The 20,156-nt window shown below is 62.3% G+C and overlaps 2 protein-coding genes across 2 annotated transcripts in view; one reads left to right on the forward strand and one right to left on the reverse strand.

The window, feature by feature from the left end:
* The window catches only part of LOC122201867 (phospholysine phosphohistidine inorganic pyrophosphate phosphatase), a 120,275-nt gene extending 116,822 nt beyond the window's left edge, over positions 1 to 3,453 (forward strand). Inside the window, exon 7 of the mRNA XM_042907824.1 lies at positions 2,810 to 3,453. Coding sequence (XP_042763758.1) covers positions 2,810 to 2,906 — 97 coding nt within the window. The 3' untranslated portion in view covers positions 2,907 to 3,453. The remainder of the gene's footprint in view (positions 1 to 2,809) is intronic.
* A 4,925-nt stretch (positions 3,454 to 8,378) lies between these two features.
* FAM53B (family with sequence similarity 53 member B) overlaps positions 8,379 to 20,156 on the reverse strand; it is a 74,916-nt gene continuing 63,138 nt past the window's right edge. Inside the window, exon 4 of the mRNA XM_042908050.1 lies at positions 8,379 to 11,925. Coding sequence (XP_042763984.1) covers positions 11,557 to 11,925 — 369 coding nt within the window. The 3' untranslated portion in view covers positions 8,379 to 11,556. The remainder of the gene's footprint in view (positions 11,926 to 20,156) is intronic.

A 20,156-nucleotide genomic window follows, 5' to 3' on the forward strand; every position in this document is an offset into this window, starting at 1 on the left:
GCACAGAGGCGTAAGGTGCTTGCCCACGGTCACACGGCGGACGGAGGGTGGAGCCAGGCTCATCCTCAGGGTGCGGAGGAGGAAACTGAGGCAGGGAGACAGTCGCCAGGGTCGGGTTTATCGCCGCTCAGGTGCTCTGTCTTCGTCTCTCTCAGAGGGCCCTCCCCGCCCACCGTCCGCCCGCCTTGCTGAGCCCTGGGCTCAGAGCTGCCCGGAGAAGAATCCCCTCCCGTACCTGCTCGGGGACGTGAGTGTTGGGGGCAGGTCAGCAGCCTCGGGGTGACCGGGCGCCCCTGCCCGTCAGTCTGTACTGGGGAGGGGCACCGGCACGCCGTGGAGCCGGGCATGGCCAGTAGCGCCCACCGGATGCTTCTGCAGGGCGGGAGGGCCTGAGTGCTGGCTCTCCGAGGACGGAGAGCCTCCTGCAGGAAGGGCCGTCCACAGAAACCCTGGGCGGTTGGGAGGCGTGAGCGCCATCCTGGGTGGAGAAGAACGGAGAGGCCCCGGGATGGCGGGTGGCCAGAACCAGAGGTCTGCAGGCCTTCTTTGCAGGGGCCCAGGGAGTAGGGGCCGGCTGAGGCTCTGGGAGCCACATGCTGCATAGTTTTTTAAAATTTATTTATTTTGAGAGAGAGCGGGCACGTGTGTCCTGGGAGGGGCAGAGGCGAGGGGGAGGGAATCCCAAGCAGGCCCTGCACCGTCTGCGCAGAGCCTGATGTGGGGCTCGAACTCACGAACCGTGAGCTCATGACTGGAGCCGAGATCAAGAGTCGGATGCTTAACCTACTGAGCCACCCAGGCACCCCTGGCATATTCTTTTCTGTTTACAGTAGCTGGAGGGCTGCACAAAAGCAGGCTGCAGGCAGGGTTTGGCCCAGGGGCCACAGAGAACAGGTGCAGTGATGGGAAATAGGTGCCTTGTATTTGTCATATAATTTGCATTACACGTGACTTTTTGTTACGTACCCGTACGTGTGTATACGAAGAACGCTAAAAACGAGCAGGGTGATGGGTTTTCCCCTCCGCACCACCCCTGTAACCAACCACCACCCAGGTAAAGATCTAGAACGTGGCCAGCACCCTCGATCATTCCCCCCGCCAAGAAGTAACCATCTTCTGGCCTCTGCCCTGTAGAGACTGGTGGCACCCATTCCTGAACTTGGCAGAAGTGGGTCATCCACTTTGGGTTCCTTGAGCCTGTCGTGCTGCCCGTGGGGCCCAGCCACGCTGCAGCGTAGACAGCAGCGCCTTCTGAGTGGCGCCGTCGCGGTGTTGCGGTGTTCTGACGCGCGCACCTCCCGCCCCGTCTCTCCGCGGCCCTGTTGCCAGACGTTTGCGCCGTTTCCCCCCTTTTTGCCATCGTGACCGAAGCCGTTAGGAACATTCTGGTCCGTGTCCTTCGGGGAACATGTTGCGTGCACACGTAGGAGTGAAACTGGTGGGTCGCAAGGAGGGGCCAACGCACGGTTCGCTAAGCGGCCAGGCCACATACAACCTTTTGACGGTGACCAGTACCTGTTTCGGCACTGATGCGGGGTGACACAAATCTTCAGTCCCCGCGTCCGTCGGGTTATGGCTGTGATGGCAAGAATGAAATAATCCCCTGGGATACCTGCCCTGACATGAGAGCTATTCTTGCTCGAGGTGTTGGCCCCAGTGGGGGGGGGGGGGGGGGGGAGGGGGCGTCCCACACACTCATCCTCTTGTGTTGTCTCTGAGGCTCTCGGTCTGGGGCCTCCGCAGCCCCGGGGGAGCCACTGGGCCGACCCTTTAAAACGAAAAGTAGGTTCCCTTGCTCTAAAAGGACAGCCATTTCAGGGTAAAAGTGCTTTGCAAAAACCAAACCGTTCAAAAGGGACAATTTGGCTTTTAGGATGTCGTCAGAACCTGTGTCAACCACTTCCTTCCAGACCAGGGTGGGAGCTTCCGAGGTGGTGACCTGGGGGGATCTGAGTAGCAGGTCCCACAGTGTGCGGTGGCAGAGGGGTGCCCCGCCCCCCCGCTGCCACCGGGCTCGAGCTAGAGCACTGGGGAGGGGGCTTCTGGTGGCCGGGACCTGAGTCTCCGGCTCACAGCCCCAAGGACGAGGTCCCAGCCCCTCCCACGCCGTCCAGACCGTCGGGGTGTCCCTAGGAGCCCGCCCCGGGGCCCTCCCCGCGGCTAGGCCTCCAGTCGCATCACGGTTCCCCTCCCACGTGCCCACCTGCAGGACTCAGGCCACGGCCCCCCCTCCAGGAGCCCCCCTATGTGGGATCCCCTTGGTGCCGTGTGGGCCCACAGGTGTCTGCGTTTCTGGCGTGGTCACACTTCCCTTGTGCTCCGTGTCCATCCAGACCTCGGGCAGTATCTAGGGAGGGGACGAAGGCTTTGGAAGGTTCTAGGCCCCAAAACCCCAGGCAGAGAGCTGCTTTGCCAGAAGCCCCCCCGTTTCGTGGGAGTGGCCTCAGAGGACAGTGACCAGGTGGCAGGGGGACCCCCCAGGGTGTGGGCAGGAAGGCGCTCCGAGTGGGTTGAGCTCATGGCCCTACTGTCAAGGGTGTGACGTTGCTGCCGGAAGCAGGGACGGGGCAGGGGTCTGTGGTCACTCTGCTCCAACGGAAGGGGTTTGGAGAGGTAACCAGGTGGGGAAATAGGAGGGGGAACGTGTGCGCCGGGATGGGGATGGCTGGGATTGGGGGGGCGGGGGGGGGCACATCTGTTAACCGGGCGCAGAAGGTTCTGGAGGTTTCCCAAGGGCAGGCCGGGCCTGTACTAGAAGCTGGGAGAAAGAGGGGTCACCGACGGTCTAACCTATAGCCCTGCTCTCCAGGCCCAGTGACGAGCACCATCCAGAAGTGAAGGCTGATGGGTACGTGGACGACCTGGCAGAGGCCGTGGACCTGCTGTTGCAGTACGCGCACCAGTGATGAGCCTCGTAGGGTCGCCCCGGCCTCATCCCTCCCCTCCCCCAGTGCCCGGACCACCCGAGGCCCCGCCCTCTGCCCTTGGCCCCGGATGGGCGGGCGAGAAGGTCCCAGCCAGGCACCTCTGGCTGCCCGCTTCCTTCCTCTGTCTCCCCCTGCTCCCCCCCAACCCCCCCGGGGAGAGCTGTTCTTTCCGGGATGTTCTTTCCCGTAGTGAGGTTGGAGGGTGGGACAGACCTGTCTGGGAGCCAGCTCAGGGGAACCCTCTGGGTATGGGCTGGAGGTGCTCCAGGGACACCCCGAATCCCAGGTCCACAACTCCCCAGCCGCACCTGGTCCTGTAAACGCTCCACCTACGGGGACTGGGACACCTGCCCACGGTGTCTCTACCAAACGTTCTCTTCTCACGAGCGAGGAGCCTGGAGAAGGCAGGGGCTTCCTGCACGGTCCACACAGCGCAGAGCTGAGCCAGCCTCCCTGGGACCACCCAGCGACCCCTGCCCACCTCCCGGCCCCCACCCAGAGTCAGAGTGGCCACTTAGCACCCATCCCCCCCCCCCCCCCCCCCCCCCCCCGCCAACTGCGACAGCCCACTGCCTTCCCTACCCCACAAGTCACCTTGGAGCCAGAGGCTGGGGCAGCTCCCAGGGGCACCGAAGACAGCCGTCCTACAGAGCAAGACTTGTAACCACTGGGATCAAGGCTGCAGGCACATAGGGTGCTTCTAACTCGATAGACTTGAATGTGTCATGCCCGGTGTCTGCAGGGGCAACTATGGGTTGAATAAACCGCCCTGACCTACAGCCGACTCCGGCTTTGACTCAGAATTCGACTCCGGGAGAGCCTGGGGGTGGGGAGGGCTGTACAGGGCTGGGCACTGGCCTGGTCCTGCCGTGCACTTGAACCACTGAGCGCCAGAGCCCCAGGGCTCCCGAGACACCTCACGTGCCCCAACCCCGTCCGGGAAACGGGGGCCCTGCGGGGACAGCGGGCCGCCCTCGGCCCCACCCGGGGACCGGGTCGACCAGGGCAAACGTTGGCCCGCTGTCACGGGCAGCCCTGTGGACGGTGGTGGTGAGCCACAGGCTTCCAGAATTCGCTCACAGCCCGGGTTGCAGGTTTTGGAATCAATCAGCCCAACAGATAACCTGGTTGCTGTGTTTCTCCTCAGATCAATCCAGACCGATTGGAGAATCCAGGATTCCCCTCCGATCGATCCCATCAAGACGGATAGGTCTTGGGACACGACTTCGCATAAAGGAAGCCCTGGGTCCTCCACAACAGGGTTTCCACTGAGCGCAGGCAGAGGCAGGATAAAAGGCCGGACCCTGAACCCTGAGCCCCCTGGCACGGAGGTCCAGGGCCGGCGGGGGCTGTGCTGTCGTCCCCAGGCAGGCCGGCCACCATTAAATCAGGATTAAGAGGAACCAGTGGCCAGGCCTTTTCATCAAGATGAGAGGCCACCGGCGGGGCTGGTGTCGCTGGCGGCCGAGGGAGGAGGGGCGTTTGGCCTATTAGCTGGAAAAGATGCTAACCGCCTGCGCCTCGACAGAGTCCCCTAATTACAGCTTGCTAGATCAGCCGGCACCCGGTGGGCTAAGCTCACCAGGGCTTGGGGGCCAACGTCCAGGAGACGGGCTTGCCACGTTCCGGTCGGTTTGCCTCGTGGGTCTTTGGTTTTCCTTTTTTCTTCCATTTCTTTTTCACAGGCTGTCCTTGTCCACAGGGGTCTGCGGTGGATACGGGAGGCTGGTGTTCTCTGTGCCTGCCGCCCGGGAGTGGGGGCGGGGAAGCGTCTGAGGGACAGCTCTGGGGGCCGCAGACGGCTGCTGGGTCTGGGTGAAAACCGTGGTGCCCCTGGGCTGTGGGTTCAGCGAACCCCACTTTACAGACAAGGAAACGGAGGTGTGGAGAGCAAGGACCCGCCCGCAGGCTGACGGTAGTAAGGGCCGAGCTGAGACTCGAACCAAGGTCTGACCCACATCCATGTCCTCCCTAGTCCCTCCCACAGGCCTTCCGTGGGGGTGGCCTGTGGCGGCCCACTGGCTGTGACTTCCCAGGTGAGCCCCGCACACTGGCGTCCTCCCTCTGGAGACGACACGTTCTCTGGGACTGAGGTGCACTCAGCCCTGACGCCAGGGGGACCATTTCGGAGCCTCGGCTGTCCCATCTGTAAAGGGGTGGCTTCCTTTCCTTAACGGGCACCCCGGGCCCTGCGGGGGACCAGGCCCCTCCAGGACGCCCTGTCACCCGGCTGGGGGTGATGGCCCCTGTCCTGCTGCCACTCAGGGCGATGGTCCCTCACCCCCGGGGCCTCCCGGCTGCCCACTGTAGCCCCTCCTTCCCAGCAGGGTTGGGGGACAGTTCTCAAGCCACAGACTGACAAAGCCATCGGCTATGGGGCGGGGCTGGAGTTCAGGGCCGGCAGTGGCCTAAAAACCCTTCGGTCAGGAGTCCACCCCGGAGCCGCCGCCGAGAAACGGACCCTGCAGACCCAAGGAACGCGCCAGGCTGGCCCCCTGTGCCCTCTGGCCGAGCCCCGGAGTGAGGCAGTGGTCTGGGCCCCACCACACTGCCCGGCAGGACGTTCCAGGTTCTGGGGGCGACCAGAACCCCTTCCGGGAGGGGGAGGGGCGGACGGGGAAGAGAGGAGGACAGTCTGTGCAGTATCACCTCTTCGGGGGCAAAGGACTTCACCTACCCCCAGACCTTCCAACACGCGCGTCCACGTGGGACCGGCCCCGGCTGCACCCGGCGCCTGGGAAAACCGGATTCAGACGGGGTTCATCACCTAGCAGGAGGCTTTCTGTCTCACATCGTCTCCAAGTCCAGGGCCGGCTGGATCCGGACGCCCAAAAATTCCCAGGCGACCCTGAGGTGGGGCAAGGGTGCCCCCCTCCCCCCCCCCCCCACCAAGCTCCCCCAGGAGAGAAAGGAGGCCGCGTGGCAGCGGGAGGGCCAAGGAGGATGTGACCTGAGGCTGGGAACTGGGCCAGGAGTCTGAGGCCTCAGCACGAGGCCTGGCCTCTCCTGTGGGGCCAGCGCTGCCCCTCTCGGGTAGACGGGCACAGAGGTGGGGACGCGGGGAGGAACACGTGTGCGCCTCCTGGGGGCTCACGGTGCCACCTCCCGCCTCAGCATGACTATCCGGCGGGCTTACCTTTTCTCTCCCTCAGGAGCATCCCGTTTAGACGACCAACATACCGGTCTAAAAAGAAACCCGGAGTCACTCAGGGTCTGGCCACAGTGACCGTTGAGGGGTGTTTCCTTTCGGCCGTCCTTCCACGAGAAGAGGAAGGTTTCTGATACGCCCTGGATCGGCCTGCACGTCTGCTTTGGTGCTGGGGAGGTTGGGGCTCTGATTCTCTCCGTTGCCTGACATCAGAGGCGGGGGTGAGCTGGCCCGGTGCGAGGGAGGGCACCGCAGAGGGCCCTCAGCCGGACCTGACGGCAGGGCGGAGGAGGGCAGAGTGCCACCCGGCGAGCCCAGCGCCCTGCCACCGGGGGCGGCACAGGGTGAGCGGCGGGGTGGCCATCGCCAGGCAAGCCGAGCTGGAGAGCGGGTGCCCCCGGAGCGAGGCCGGCGTGAGGCGGGGGCCCAGCCGGGGACACATAAGGGGACGCGAGGGGCTGGGGTCTGTCTAGGGCCGCTCTGTGCCCTCCTGAGGGGGGGGGGGGGGGGACGCACACGAGGCAGGGTCCCTGGGCCTTCCCCCTTCCCCAGCTTCAGCCACAGCAGCCATGCCTCCCCTGTGTCGTAAATTAGGTGTTCTTACACCATTCTGGAACAGGGCCCGTTGCTAAAAAGGAAACAAACACACGAGCCGGGTCCAGAGTGTACCTCACACCCCGAGGGGCACCGTCGGGACCTCGCTGGTGGAGGGTCTAGGCCGAAACCCCGTGCTCAAGTTTTACAGGCTTCTCAAGCCCATCCTCGAGGCTGCATGTGTCCCGAACGTCCCGAGCTCGGTCAGCCAGGGGTCCCTGACGCGGAGGGCGAGGCGCAGGGACTGTGCGCCCCGGAGCCCGCTCTGGCTCGAGCCGCGCGCGCTGGCCTCTCCCTGGCTGGCGGGGTGCTGCCCTCGGACCGGCCACGGAGGAGGCACCCCTGCACCACCGCCTGGCCTAGCTGGGAGGCAGCTGAGCCGCGCGCGGGGCTGCGGGCCAGGCCTCCCACAGCAGCGTGGCCTGAAGCAAACCACTGGGCTGCTGAGGGCAAAGCCGACTCAACGACGCAGGCTCCGTGACAGGCAGGTCCCTCTACCAGCCCGGGCTTGGAGGTCGCACACGGGGGGCGTCTCCGCTCTGCCGTCCTAGGGTGCCCGGCTCCCGGCTGCAGTGAGGGGCCGGGCCCCTCTACCTCCAAACACGTGCGCATACACGTCACCCGGGCTGCCTGCACGTCGCCTCTAGGAGGGCTCCCTCGTGCCCGCGGCCGTGGCCGTGGCCAGCCCTCCCGCTCCCAGGAGCTTCCTCGACCCTTTGCATCGGAGCCTCCCGACAGCTCAGAGATGTCCGCTGTCCCCATCGTACAGACCCGGCCCCGAGACCCGGAGGAGGCAGAAGGGTCCAGGCTCTGCCCCTGCCAACCCAGACCTAACGCTCCCGTGGACCGAGGGGGGACCCACCGAGTTCCCCCAGAGCTGACAAACCACACAGCAGGCTCCCAGCGGCTGGGGACTGAACCAGGAAGCTTTATTTACACAGTAAGAGTAACAAGCAGATTCCTGAGAGACTAGAGCGGTACTAGTGCAAGACGGTCGCGGCCCGCGTGGGAGGACGGGCGGCCGGGGCGGAGGGCGGCACACACACGGCTCTGTCCCGGGCAGGGCCCGGCCCGGTGCCACCCGCTCCGGCCGCCACACTTCCTGAAGCTCTGCGGCCCCGACGACGGGTCGGTCCGGGGAAGCACGCGACGGCCCCCGAGTCGGCCCGCGAGCCGTCACCGAGCTCCCGGGACATCTCCCCCACGCGCTGAACACACAATTTATTTGCCAGAGAGACTATGCTAGAAGATCAGACTATCCTACCTAGGCTACGAGATCTCTGCTGTGGTCTGGGTTCTTTTTCTCTTCCATTATTATTACCGTCTCTTTCTCTTCCTTTCTCTTTAACGATTAGGCAGTGTTTTCTCGGACTGGAGCCAATGGGAGGGGCTTGACCAACTACGTGGACGTGGCAAGGTGCGGTGTCACGGCCCGTACGGGGAGCACAGCGCCCTGGACCGCCCCAGCCTCGGCCCTCGCTCGAGCCCCGGTGCCTGGGGCACTGCTCGCGCCCAGGCCCGAAGCGGTCATCGGTCAGGGGACAGCCCCGAGGCCACAGAGTGCACGTGACTTGAGCCTCCTGGGCAGACACGGAGGCGCGGCCCACACCGTGGCAGAGCCTCCGGGGCTGTGATTTAAATCCCACGGAAGCTCACTCAGACACGCAGCACCCCCCCCCAACACCCCCCACCCCCCCACCCCTGCCCGGGCAGCAGCAGCCAGAGCAGGGAAATCGCACACCGCCCCTGCACTAGGAGACCCATTTGAGCATTTGGGTTCGTTTTCTTTTTAATGCGGACTTTTTCCTTTATTTAAATTTTCTTCCAGCGTACAAATTCACAAAACTTTCCTGCTACAAAAATTTTGATGAGAAGTAAGGCTTTCTGAGAATGAAGATCTACGTATGATCAGAACAAGCACCCTGCGGCCTGGATGTTGTGTGTGCCCGCGGGCCCGGGGCCAGGCCCCGGCCTCCGCCGCGAGTAAGGCAAGAGGGTCTGCGGTCATGTAAACGGTGAGGCTTCGGCCCTAACCCTGGCCCGGGCCTGCGAGCAGCCGGCAGCTCCTGTCGGTCGGGCGGCTGTAGAAGATGCTCCTTCTGGAACAGGTGGGGATGCCTCTCCTCTCCTCCCAGCCCTCCCGGAGCCACCACCCTGCTTTTGTCCTTTCGGGCCCCCGAGCGGGCAGGCGGCCAGGCATAGCCCACCCTCCTGGCTCTGAACTTCCCCCATCTCCCTGCAGGGGCAGGAGGTCACGGGCACCCACCAGGAGGGGCAGGGCCTGGACAACAGCGGGGAGCCTGCCAGCACACCCGCTGCCCCATGGGGACGGCCACACGCAGAGGGAGCCTCCCGGGGGAGCCTCCCTCCAAGCGCCTCAAGACAGAAGTCCTGGGGTCGGCAGGGTGGGCACACACTTGGCTCCCTGCACGGTGGGGCGGTGCCTCCTGCAGGGGGCCGGCTCTCTCCCAACACGAAATAACTGACGGGACTTTCTTTCTCTGGGCAGAGGGGACAGTGGCCATTGTCTCCCCCCCCCCCCCCCCCACACTGCACCGCCACTGTTGGGGGCTTGGGCTAGGAGCTTCGGTGGGAGTGGGACAGCAGAGAGGGGCCGGTGGAGGCCGGAGGGCCAGATCTTGCCTCGGGCTGCGGTACCTTCTGCCCAAAAGCGCCCTGGGACTGGATCTATGGGTCGACGGGACCAGCCTGGGAGGAGGCGGGAAGGATGGGGCCGTTTCGCAAGCTCACGGCTCCTTCCTCGCCACCAGGCCCGAGAAGGGAGGAGGGGGCCGACAGGCTCCGAAGGCAGGTCACCCACCCCACGGCCTGTGACACCCCCACTGCCATGTGCCTCCCCGCCTGAGCCTGAGGAAAGGCGGCTGGGGGTCACCGCTCAGGCCTACCCGGCTCAGCTCTCGGTCCCTCACCGTGGTGCAGACCAGCGGTCGGGGCCCTGCCTCTCCTTCCACAGGAAGGACGGCTCCCCCCGCGGCCACTCGGTGGGGGCGGGGTGCCAGTGCCACCCCCCCAGGCTTTCTGAGGACACGAGACACCAGCGTGTGCTCTCTAAATTCACAGGCTGCCAGGCTCCTCCGGGTTTGCTCTAAGACGTGGCCTCTGGGACCCACTGGGTGGGCATCAGGGGAGACGGCGCGTGCACCCAGAGCCACCGGCTCCCGGCTCTGGCTCTCCAGGGTCCCCGGGGGACGGGCCTTCGGTGGGGGCCACCGAAGCGTAGCCGGCTCTGGCCCCGGGGCCTGCCCGGCGCCCGCACAACCACCGTGCCGTCCACCCTGAGGCCTTTCAACACAACCTCGGAGGGCCACTGAGGGAGGGATTTTCTCTACGAGCATCTTAGGGCCGGTTTTTAAGAAACGCCACCTAGAAACCAGAACCTGAGCGCCAAGCTTCTGACCTAGCGAAGGAGTGAGTCAAGCTGCCCGAAGAAGGCCTTTCGCGAGAACCGTGTGCAGTCACGCCGTGGAAGCGAGGCGCTCGCTGTCCGCAAGAGACTACGGACGTGCCTTTGTCACACGTCCGCAAACCCAAGAGAACGCGCGTTGTTTTTAGCCCTACGGGGAAAGGAGCCACTTGCCACTGGCTGCGGAAGATGCCAGGTTGGCTACGAGCCAGACTCCGAGAGCGCAGGGCCCACGCGGGGCGTCTGACAGCCAGGCTGCCCGAGAGCAAAACCTCAGGGTGTCGGGGTTCCCCGTGAGCGGGGAGTCCGCAGGGGTGCGGGGAGCTGGGGACAGCGCTCTGGGCCTGCGGCAGGGCGGGCGGCAGGGGACGCTCCGCGCACTGCTCCCCCCGCTGGCCAGCAGGGGCGCTCGCCCCGGAGGTGGCTGGTGTGCCTGATTAAAGCCGGCAGCGGTCCCCACCAGACAGCGAGAGTGTGCTTAGAATTCCGCGGAGGGCCTTGCAGGCCCCCAGCCCAGGCCCCCCGAGCAGCCAACAGGCATCCTCCACCCCCGAAACGTGCACAGGGCCTGGTGTGTGCACCTGCTCCCGGCTCCTGCCTCCTGAGGACGTTTTCGAGAGGTTTCCCGTTACTGGTGACCTCTCTGCACTCACCTGAATCAGCTAAGCTAATCACGCAGTGGCCATGTCGCCACAGAGAATGGCTGCCGCGTGCCAGCCTGCCCAAGCGGCCCCCGGAGTGGCACAGAGCCACGGGGTCAGGCTCTCCGCGCCACGGGAGAGGCAAGGAGGTCTATCTTCTCGGCCAACATAGCCACCCATATCCACCCGACGCAGACGCCTCGAACGAGCAGCCCGAGCCGTCCCCCAGGCCCCCAGGGTTCCGGCGCGGAGAGCCCCCTCCCGGCACCCCAGGGGCCTCCGTCTCCCACCCTTGGAATTAAGGCCAAACGGTTCCGGTGTTACTACAGAGGGAAGCGTCTCCCGAACCTTCCCAAGTCGGGAGCAGGGATACCTGGGGGAGAAGGCACGGAATAAAACGGAGTGAAAGAAGCTGTGGGGCCGACCCCCCCAAAATGAACCTGAGCAGGAGGCCGGGAAGGGCCTGACGCCACCGTATGGCCCTGAGCACAAGCCCCGCGAGCAGCCCCCCTGGGAGTCGCACGTGCAGAGCGTCCAGCCCTGCGGGAGATGCGCGAGGCGCCCGGTGGGGTGGCCGGCGAGGAACGGGGGTGGGGAGGGAAGGGGCCCAGACCAAGAAGCTGCTCTCGGGCTCCGGTGGCCCGGTGGACGCGGCCGCCGTGCTGGGAGAAGCCGGGGCGGTCGGCCGCGCGGCGGGGCCAGGCCCACGGGCGGGACAGCCTCTCCGGAGCCAGAGCGCACGCTCCCCGGGACCGGACGCCCCCGGGGAGCTCCCCGGGTGGGGCTCCCCGCTTCAAGTGCCCGCCCGCTGCCCGCTGCCCCTCAGTTGTTCTCTATCTGTTCGATGTCCAACTCGCCGTCCAGGGAGCAGGGGCTGTTCCCGGCCACCCCGCGGTCCCGCCAGGCCGTGGCCGGCCCCCAGCCCCTGCCACAGCCCTCACCCGGGGCACAGCCGCCTGACTCCTCGCAGCACTGCTCCTCCTTGCAGGCGAGCTGGTCGTCCAAGGCCGGGGGCAGAGGCTCAGGGACCGGGGTCCCGGCGGGGGTCCTGCCCCCCAGGCTGGAGGCCGAGGCCGAGAGCAAGGCGGTCCAGGACCTGGTGCTGCTGACGTGGAGGGCGAAGGGGCTGTGCGGGCCGCAGTCGTCCATCCCCGCACTCAGGCAGCTGAGGCTGCTGAAGGTCTGACAGTTCTGTGGGGAGACAGACACACAGGTCACTAAGGATCACGTGCCTGTCCCATAACCCAAGGACCGCACGCCCCAGACAGCCAGGCCGCAGCTCCCAGCGCTACCTGGCGATGGGTCCTCCGGGCGGTGGGAGCCCACCAAAGCCTAGACTCCCCCATCACCTGGACAAGGAAGACGGGCCATCGGCAGGTCGGTACGAACACTCGTTAACAGAGACACCGAGTCCAGTCATTCGCCCACAAATTAGGAAAGAGTCTGAGCTTGGACCACCCAGTCCTAGGGCAGGCCGAGACCCCTGCGAGGACCACCTTCCTGAAAGGTGGTCTGATAAAAAGGTGGTCTGATAAATTCCTCAGCAGCCAGTTTCGCTTCTGGGATTTCTATCTTCAGAAAACAATTTAGAATGCATGCAAAAATTTACCAAAATGATTTTCCTTGTCCCACTGTTGGGTTGAAAAGAAGAGAGTACCTCAAATACCCCACGATAAAACGTTCCGCAAAGCATGTCTCTGCGGACAAGGGGAGGCTAAGGCTCTTCGGCCGTAGAAGGAACACCTCCAGAGTGAATTTCCAGACCGAGTAAGAACCTCGTCAGGCTGCAGGACCACACAGAGGGCTCTACTGCTCACCCCCCGACTCAACCATGATCGGGAGTGGGAGACGGGGCCAGGAGGGTAGAGCTGAGGTTCCAGCCCGGAGCACATCCCAGCCATCCGGGGACCTCGTTTCCATGGGAGCCTGAGCCCTGCCTGGAGATGTAGATTCTCCAGCGGGGGTTAGGCCCCCGTGCCCTTGACAAGCACTCGATGGCAGATGCCACAGCTCTTCTGGAGGGGAGGCTGGGGGGCCTCAAGCAGACCCTTCAGCCTCCCTGGCCTCACCTGTTAAGAGGCAATGGTCCATACCTGTCCTACAGGGCTCTTGGAAGGGCCCAGAAAGCGTGGCTGCCAAGAGCTCCCTCTGTGTGGGGCCAGCCTGGCGCCTCCCCGAGTGGCAGGTACAGCTTAAACAGGATCCAAGGTGCTTGGGGACACTTGTTCTCCAGACGGGGCAGGCCCAGCCCTGTGCACAAGTGGGTTAGGCTAACTGCCCGCTTTCACGGCAGAGCAAAAATCAGGGCAGAGGGCTGTGATGGATAGAGGTGCCCACAGTCTAGCCCTGGGGACCCCCCCCCCACAGGACCAGCAGCAATGCGGTCTCTTTTCAGAGGGGACTCGAGAGAAGAGATGTGCCGGAGGGCAGGAGAGAGGGCCCTGCATGCTGCGGGGCACAGGGGAATGAGGGCAGGGTTCTGGAACACCAAGATCACAGGCTGCAGTGTTCGTAGGTCACTCTGAAATAAAGATGACCACCGGCTGTCACGGTGAACAAGCTACTGAAACAGGCTCAGCAAAAGGAAAAGAAAAGCTCTCTCTGGAGGAAGGTGGCTGTGCCTGTCGCGTGCACACTCATTGTTCCTGAACGCTCCAGAGCAAACCATTCTGACGGGTTTGCTTTTCTTGGAATCTTTTGATTAACTGAGAAAGGTGAAGGCTGGGGTGCTGGGGGTAGGGGAGGCCTCCGGGTAAGAGGGCTAGGATTGAGGAGAGAGGGGCCGGGCCACCAATCAGACCCGTGATGCTCGCCCAGGCCGTGGTGGAAGCACCCTTCACCCCATCCGCCCCAGTCACGACCCCACCCCAGACTGGCCCCGGGCCTGGGCCGCCGTGGGGTTCAACGAGGCCTCAGTCTGCACAGTGCACATTCCCTATCCCGTCACAGTGCAGGGCTGGAGACACACGCTCCCAGATCACAACACAGCCTGACTCTTGGCGGGTGGGGGCCCCAAATGCCTGCAACGGGAGGGTCTCTGGGGCCCGTGCTGCCTCCCAGCCACTCTCCTGTCCTGTCTGGACCGGAGCCAGGACAAGAGAACTGGGTAGGGGGGAGGAGACAGAAGGCAGATGGCCTTGCCCGGACAGGGGTGTCCACCTTCCCCCTCAGCCTGTGTCCCCAGCTGCCCTGGGCAAAGGAGGCACAGGAACACAGTGAGGACAGGTCAGGGAGCCCTGGCACCTGGGGAGCCAGACCCAGCACCCCCACCCCACTGAGCAGTCTGTTTCTTTGTCCTACAGGAGGTGCAGCACATAAGAATTGGGACACCTGGGTGGCTCAGTCGGTCGAGCATCCGACTTCGGCTCAGGTCGTGATCTCACGGTTTGTGGGTTCGAGCCCCACGTCGGGCTCTGTGCTGACAGCTCAGAGCCTGGAGCCTGTTTCGGATTCTGTGTCTCCTCTCTCTCTCAAAAATAAGTAAATGTTAAAAAAATAAAAATAAAAAAAAAAAAGTACCCCGTGCACAGCGATGTGACTCCTGTTACAAAATAACAATGTCTGCTCACCCCAGTGTGCGGAACACCTGAACAGGTGGTGCTGTCTCCTGGGAGCTGTAACCTGGAAACGGTGGGAAGCGCTGGCATAAACCTGGACAGGAAACGTTCACCTTCCCAAGCTGCTCGGGTCACCCCGCCTGACCCGGTGGATTAAAGGTGCAGGTGGGGAAGGGTGCAGGGCTCCGCGCCTGACTTTATGGCAAATGTCTCGGGGTGTGTCTGGGCACTAATCATGTTAAACATTAGCCACATCGCCAGCAGGGTGCTGGGGACCCCGGTTTGCTGGGACCTTTCAGCTTTTGCCTCAAGTATTCCCTAAAGAGAGCTGAGGTCAGACAGACTGCGAGAGTCCTGGGCTCTGCCCCGAATCCCAAGGCTTCAGACAAGACGCTCCAACCCATGGACCTCGGCGCACCTGCTCTGTCAAGGGCGCCCAAGGGCACCTGGGTCTACCCTGCTCCAAGCTGTCTGGAATAACTGGGCCCTTTCTGCTTTGAAACAGGGCAAGAAGCCGCCAGGTTTGGTTGGTGAATATCATCCCAAGCAAAGCCCAGGTTGTCACTGAACCCCACCCAATAGTCCCCAAAGGCACCCGCCCCTTGGCTGCAAAGCCAATGTCACCTTGAAAGCTTTGTTGACTCAAACTCAGCCATCTGAGCCACAGTAAAAGCCAAGACCAGCCCGCTGAATGCCACAGCTGGTGACATGCCCCACCCGCCAAGGAAGAATGTGACTGACACAACGAGGCAGTGTGTGTCCTGCCCGGACTCCCCCCCGGGTGAGCCGACCCAATGCCTGCAAGACACCCAGGGCATACGGCTACCTTGTGCCCACCATGCCCTGGGGGCAGAGTCCAGCCCAGCCTCTCTCCTGGCAGCTCACGCGACAGGACGCTGCAGGGGCCCGTTGGAGGCCTGGAGGCCTGTGTGCCCTCAAAAACGTCTGCCCCAAACTCTGTTCTCTTCAGGCCCAGCCCTGGCCCAGGAACTGGCCACCGACTTGGGCACAAGCCTGCTCAGGTCGCAAAGATCAGAAAGAGTGATCAGTGTGGCCTCAGGCCAGTGGCCGGAAACAGGGCTCAGCACCCCAGTGCTAGAGTCTGGGGCGACTTCAGAAAGGAGCCCCTAAATGTCAAGATGTTCCCATCAGACCTGCCAGGCCTCAGCTCTAGCCAGCCACATTCCAGCCTGCCCCCGCCCGTCTTCCCAGGGCTTCCCAGCCAGGAACGGTGCCCCCCCACCCCCCAACATGCCCTTTCTGTGCAGACACTCACTCCTACACCCTCCTGTGTGGGAGCCCCCTGGCCCAGCTCTGGGGACACAGACAAAGGCCCTCGCCCTCTGCGGTGCACCCCTGGCACAACTCTGCGTGATCCTCACAGACGGAGACCCATCAGACCCCGGGCGGCAGCAGCCTCTCCACACCCAGGCCCCTACCCCCAGCCCACACTGTGACGAGTCTGGCGAAGGCACAGCCCCTCCAGCTGACAGCATCTCTGGCTGGAGCTCCAAGCTAAAGGCCACATCACATCCCCCCTCGGGGAAACTCCACTAACTCAACAGACATCCGGCCCCATCTTGCTGCACACGCCGACTTGGGCCCACGAGCTCGCTCCCCTCGTCCGGGGCTACTGCTCTGACGCCAGCCTGGAGGGGCACGAGGGAGGCCTCCAGAATCATCCGCTAGCCGAACTGCACCACACGCTTTATCAAGAACAGCCCAGGGCATAAGGCTGGTGGCGGGACAACGGACTCCTCCCGAGAACGGGAGGAGGCTGGAGGTTGCGGACGAGGACGGGGCCCAGGTAGGCTGTCGGAGTGCTGTGTCCCCGTTCTCCTGACTGTCCCACCCCGAGGGGGACAGGTGGGTTTTCTCATTCCCGCCTCCCTGGGCCCCTGAACGTAGAAGGCCTGACGGAGGAGCTCAGACAGAGCTGCTGGACCTGGAAGAACCGGGCCCAAGTCTAGGTCCCCCACTGCTGACCCTCCAGGACAGGAACCCGGGTCCCGCTCAGAGGCTGACCCCAGAGTCCCGACAGTGGAGCTGGCCTCCCGGGCGTTTGCTGGGAAGGAGCAGTTGCCGGGGCCCCTCTCCTCGGACGTTCTGTGTCCTGAGCACAGCGCCCACGGGAAGCCGCCCTGAGCGTCGAGCCGGGGCAAACCCGCCTCCCGGCGGCACACCCCTGCCCAGAGGGGAGGAGGCAGAGCCCCTCTGCTCCTACCGCTGCCCATGTCCTTCCAGGTGGACTTCTGCTTCTCCTCCTGTTAATTCCGCCTTCCTCTTTTGGATCCGATTTTACAGACCTCTTTGTGTGACACATTTTTAGGGCGTCATCCCTCCAGAAAGAGGGGCATAAACAGCTCCAACCAACGAGTCAGGATGATCAGACCCGGTCCCTGTCCTGGCCTGAGTTTCCAGGAGCCCGGCGGCCGTTCTGAAGTCCTGGGCTCAAGGCTCTGCCTAAGCAGAGGCATTTCCTCCCCCAGACAGACATTTTCATGGGAACAGAACTCTCTGAGTATCAAGAAAACACCAGGCCACGAGAATGGCGAGCGGCCTAGAAATTTTCTAAGTCTCATTTATGCTGGAAGTTGGCACAGAAACACCCAAGAAGGCAAGACGTGAGGTTTCCTGGGGTGTCTGGGTTTTCGGTCGTCGTCGTTTTTAACTATGTCACAGAAGAGAAAAAGGTACCAGCGTCTGTCGGGCCCAACTTGAAACCATGTTTGATAAATCTGAATCTTGCACGTACCCGTCTCTCTCACAAGAAGCCCTGGGGCCCGAGGAAGCAGGTTGGGTCTGGTGACGGGGACTGGAGATGGCTGAGCACGGGGGCGTGAGCCGGCCCGCGCTGAAGGCGGCCGCACAGGACCCCGGGAAGTCCAGCCCTTCGCTCAGGACACCTCATCGTCATGCCCCCACCACGGCCCAGCCCCGCTTCCTGCGGAGGGCGGGCCAGCTGCTCGCCCAGGCCTGTGTCAAGGCCCAGCCCAATTCTGTGAAATGCTTCCCTTTGGACTCCACAAGAGGCAGCCTTTTTGAGCCTGGACTGCTTCTCTACCCACAGGGATCAGGGAAACCCAGATAAGCCTGGGTTGCTGAAGCCTGAAAATAGGAAATAAAGTTGCCCCCAAGGGGAGCCTCTGGGGCCCCGGAGCGCTGCTGACTTGGTTGGCACTGGCTCCCCGGGGCTCTTCCCAGATCACAGGTTCTAGAACCAAACAGCCCAGCGGGCCAGGGAGTATCTGTGGGACAGAAGGATGGCCCTGGGCACTTACTAGGAAGTCCCTGCCGTCCTGTGCCTTGGTTTCCCCAACTCACTTCTGTAGAGGCCGCGAATGTTGACTGAACACCTCTTCGCCTGCCAGGCTCCCATTTACCCCCCGAAACTCAGCCTTGCGTTGTCCCTTCTGCAAGCCAGCCGCAAGCCTGTGTGTGCGCTGCCTGGTCCCACACAGCCTGGACCCTACACCCCACTGCCTGGCTGAGCGGCTGCCTCACAGTAGGTGCTCAGTGCAGCCTGGGGGGAACGAGAAGGAGGGACCCAGCTGGTTAGCCCCACCTGGCTTGGCTTGTGTATCTGCGCAGCCCTGAGGTCCCCAGGGTGCTGTGGGCAAGGACAGGACTTGGTGGCCCAGAGCCCTGCGAGCCCGCTGAATGGCGCCCCTCCTCCCCCAGGCCACACTGGCAGACATTGTTTCTGCACCAGGCCCCCAGGGGGCAGATGGCCTGCCCGGACACAGAAGGTGTAGAAGCCCATGCCAAAGAGCCTTCCAGCACTCTGGCAATCGGAAAATAAACATTTTGTTTCTGCGGCACGCATCCCAGCCAGCCACTCAGGACAGGACTTGCGAAGCCACCTCGATCTCGGCTTGGCGTGAGAATTCCTTGCCTAACAAAAGTCGAGGGACCTTTCCAAAGCACACAGGGCTCTGGCGGGCGGCCAAGGCTAACGTGCTGCCAGCATGCACGTGGTGTGTGTGTGGGGCGGGGGGGGGGGCATACAGCTTCTCCAGCAGCAAGACTGGGGGCACGGAAGGTGGGTCCTCAGAAGGCATGGTGGGCACTGGTTTCTGCACAGCTACCTGGAGCTGGGTGCCCTGAGGGCCATGTCAGGGCACAGGGAGCCAGGACTACAGAGTAGGGGGCCCTCGCAGCTCTAGGTCTCAGTTCCAGAAAAAGAGGATCCTTTCTGCAAGAGTGAGCAAACTATCAACCAGTCTACCACGTGCACTTTGCAGACTGGCAGACTGAGGTCCGGACCCGGGATGAGACCCGCCCCGAGCGGCACAGCTAAGCTGATGTGCAACCAGACCTCTGACTTCCGGGCCGTGCTCAGGAGAACGTCTGATCCTCAGGCAGGACGGCAGCCCAGAAAGGACTGGACAAGCCCGGGCTGGAATCCCAGCTCCCACGTGCCCTCTGTGGGCCCTTGGCAAATCATTACACTCCTGAGCCTCAGTTTCTCATTTGGACCATGGGGCTAATTAAGAGCCCCAAACAAAGTCACAGCATTGTTTGGAGAATTAACTGCAGTGACAGCACCAAAGAGGCCAACGAAGGTGGCTTGGCAAGCTTGAGCTCCTCCCGTCCACACTCTGCCCCCCTCTGCACCGTGCTCAGGGGCACAGGGTGTGCCCCGGGGCACTCTGGAGACACAGCACTGCCCGGCGAAGGGGTCATGGGGCTCGGCTTTTGGAAAAAAATCTATACACTACTGGTGGTCAAATCCAACTGCCCTTTTTACCCAAACCTGCTCGCAAGAGCAGACACCGTAGCAACACAGAAGGTAGAATCTCTAGGAATAAAAACCTAAGAACTGGGAAAAATGATCTGAAGAAAACTGTAAAGAACACAAACGTAGGCCTGCACAGACAGAGAATTACGTGGTATGTTGCAGACTTGACCTCAGAAAAAGTATAAATTCTCCCCAAGTTAATTCCTAGAATATCAATCGCACCTCCCCCGCCATCTGAAAACAAAAATGATTCTCAAGTGTTTACTGGAAAGATAAACAGGAGAGAGCAATCAGGCAAACTGTACGGAACACTGAGGAGGGACTCTCCCTATCAGATGCTAAAACATCTAACGAAGCCTTAACAACTAAGAGTATACGGGCCGTGTGAGGACACACAGAGACTAAGGGGATGTTACGAAACAGACCCAGTGCTTATAAAGGGGGAAATCTCAAAGTAGAGAGGAAAAAGATGGAATTTTCAATGGAAAATTCAGTGAATTTTCAATTTCAATTTTTATGACAATACTTTGTCACCAATGGAGAGCCATTGACGACAACAACAACACAGAGGGCTCCACCTTTATGCCACATACACACACTCCACCCACACTGACCAAAGATTGTGATATAAATCATAGAAACACAGAATTCCTCTATAATCTTGGGATAAAGGGGCCTTTCTAAAACTCAACATCTAAAGCCATAAAATAATGAATACATGTGATTAAGAACTTGTATGTGTCAAAAAAATGCCGAAAGCACTGGTGGGAATGTAATATCGTACAGTCGCTTTGGAAAACAATCTGGCAGTTTCTCAAAGGGTTACCATGTGACCCAGCAACTCCACCCCTAGGCACACACCCAGGAGAGATGAAGACACGTCTACACAAAAATGTGTACACGAGATCTCACAGCAGCATCCTGCCTCCTGCCCCCAAAGTGGAAACAACTCCACTGTCCATCAACCAGCGAATGGATAAGTGAAATGTGGTCTGGGAACGACGGAATATTATCTGGCCACGAAAAGGAGAATCACGGACACCTGTTACAACGGAGGTGAACTTGGGAAACATGACACTGAGTGGAAGCAGCCACGTGACAGACCACGTGCTGCAGGATCCCAC

This window comes from Panthera leo, chromosome D2, assembly GCF_018350215.1.
Source record: "Panthera leo isolate Ple1 chromosome D2, P.leo_Ple1_pat1.1, whole genome shotgun sequence".
Lineage (NCBI taxonomy): Eukaryota > Metazoa > Chordata > Mammalia > Carnivora > Felidae > Panthera > Panthera leo.